A 2,385-nucleotide genomic window follows, 5' to 3' on the forward strand; every position below is an offset into this window, starting at 1 on the left:
CCCCCTCCTCTCTCTTTTTTTTGTCCTATGTTTTGCTTGTATGCCTCGTCTCTTGCTCATTGCCTTGCTCTCTATCGCCTGTCTTACCCCCTTGCTCTGCTTTCCAGTCTCACTCAGACAAGAAGTTTGACTACAGACAATTTGCTGCTATTCCGTCTTCCAAACCGGTGTATGAGATCCAGGTACTGTCTGCATGCTGTCACATGACCCGGCTGGCAGCCAATCTCTGACTATAAAAAACGGAGTCTCAGCAGCCAGGGTGCATTATGGCTCTGATTGCTTTGGTGATGGGGGCGAGTGGAGGGTGTTGGTTTCTTGTTGGCCTTGTGCGGTGTGGCGAGGGCCTTCCCCTATCTGTGTATTACAGCAGACATCCTTGTATTATGCTTCACATGCTCCTCCTATCACACCTCCCTTTAGGTCATCTGCATTTTGGAGGCACATGAGTTCTGATAGGTCAATGTGTCGCATTTTATAGCAACCAACCAGCAATCAGATGATCGTCTACAGGTTACGCTTTGTGCTTTTTAAAGGGAATCAATAGCACTTGTCTGGTTTTTAGATAAGCCGGATGTAAGCAGTATACGGGGGCAGCTGTATCTGCATTATGCATATTGCATAAGCAGTATGTGCTTCCTCCTTGGTAGAGCGCACAAACATAGTTTGCACAGCAACTGCTCTTTACTGTTCCACTCTCAGTGCGAATCAGTCCCAGCTGCTTGGAAAAGCGCTAGGTCCAATCCACTAGCATGGACAACTCATTTTTTTCCCCTGGCCCTCCAGCTCTTGTGGAACTACAAGTCCCATGAGGCATTGCAAGACTAACAACCACAGGAATGTCTCCCAGAGGCCGATGCATGATGGAATTTGTAGTTAAAGCACAGCTGGAGGGCTGGAGTTTGCCCACCCCTGCTGTAGGCTGAAGTTTCCCTTTAAATGCCGCACACTGTTCTCTCCTGTTCTGTGGACAGATATTTCCAGGCCCGTCCTGCCACCCTCCTTATTCCCAGCTCACAGGGCCACTATTCCAACGTTATAAAATCTCCGACCACGTTTTTTTAGGATTGGAACATAAACATCAGATTGGGCTGCCCCATCGGTCTTCCTGTGTTGTCATTGTGGGCCTATGCTTTGTGTGCTGGGAATAGAGGTGTTCTCTTTGCTTGAAGTGTGTGATGTTACCTATAAACCTCACTGCATGCCTTGCACTGCATGTCCTGTACGTGTTGCGTGTTCCCGCTGTAATTCATATTTCTCTGTCTCTTGTATCTAGTCCCCTGACACAACGCCGGGCCTGAAGTACGAGGATGGCCGAATATCAGGTAAGTGGAGCGGAATTCCTTGAGAGCCCGACAATGATGGATAGATATGAGGGTGTAACACTCTGCTGCCTTACCTTGGGCTGACGTCACACATGGGGCAGTAAACACAGGCTCCCCTGCCACCCGCTGACAAGTTAGCATTGCAGCCGATCCTTGCTGTACACAATGGCTCAGCAAAAAATTGTACAGTATGTTGCATTGGGAATCCCGTACCGTTTAAGTGAATGGGACTGTGCTGTAACCACGTGCCAAGTGCTTTCAATTTAAGGCTCTCACGCCCCAGTCACATTAGTGATCCTGATGCTGTTGAGAAGTCGCCAGCGCCAATTTCTCTGTGTAACATATACAGCAGGGCAGTAAAACACTCATCTGCTTGCATGTGTCACATACGAGCAGATGAACTTTTATCTCCATGTGAGTATTTCAGCAGTAAAGGTGACCGCGCTCTTGCAGTGTGTTGATCCGCAAGCACAACATACAGCCGGGCAGTAAAACTCTCATCCTCTTGTATGCGTTTCTCTCTCGCTGGAAATACACTCTGAAGCATATTCATCAGTGACACCAAGCAGGTTATTGGTTTCCTGCACATTATAGCGATCCCTAGTCATTGGCCCCTGTCTATTCAATGACGGGACCCCTGGTGTTTGCTGAGATTGCCTTTGCAATAACCACATAGGTGTTTTTTTTTTATTCTGCTGCACAAGCTATGTTGTTGTTACAACGGAAATCTCTGGAAAGACTTGAGATCCGTCACCTTTTGTGCGCAGGCCATGCACCCTCCTGAAAGCGTGAAGGTGGATTATTCCTCGTGATCCCTAGTGTGATACGGGCCTTGGTTCAGTACCCAGGTACAGATATACACACATAGTTCAGGGTCTCCTCACACCTGATTTTTCTGTAAGAACCGCTCTGTTTTCTGGAGGGTTGGGAAAACCTCCTTCTCTCCGTTCTCCTAATGATCTCTTTACTCTGCTCCAGACTGATCCCCTCCCACCGTCCTCTCTCCATCCCGGCAGCAATGTATTCTGGGTAGGCGTACTGCTGTGTGCTGTGTTTCAGGCAT

At 48.3% G+C, this 2,385-nt stretch overlaps 1 protein-coding gene across 1 annotated transcript in view; it reads left to right on the forward strand.

The window, feature by feature from the left end:
* Window positions 1-2,358, forward strand: part of SCRIB (scribbled planar cell polarity protein) — a 127,989-nt gene extending 125,631 nt beyond the window's left edge. The window contains exons 44-46 of the mRNA XM_018562648.1: window positions 108-182; window positions 1,274-1,322; window positions 2,301-2,358. Coding sequence (XP_018418150.1) covers window positions 108-182; window positions 1,274-1,322; window positions 2,301-2,305 — 129 coding nt within the window. The 3' untranslated portion in view covers window positions 2,306-2,358. The remainder of the gene's footprint in view (window positions 1-107; window positions 183-1,273; window positions 1,323-2,300) is intronic.
* Window positions 2,359-2,385: the final 27 nt, after the last annotated feature.

Source organism: Nanorana parkeri, unplaced genomic scaffold (genome assembly GCF_000935625.1).
Source record: "Nanorana parkeri isolate BGI_ZX_2015 unplaced genomic scaffold, ASM93562v1 scaffold588, whole genome shotgun sequence".
NCBI classification, from domain to species: Eukaryota; Metazoa; Chordata; class Amphibia; order Anura; family Dicroglossidae; genus Nanorana; species Nanorana parkeri.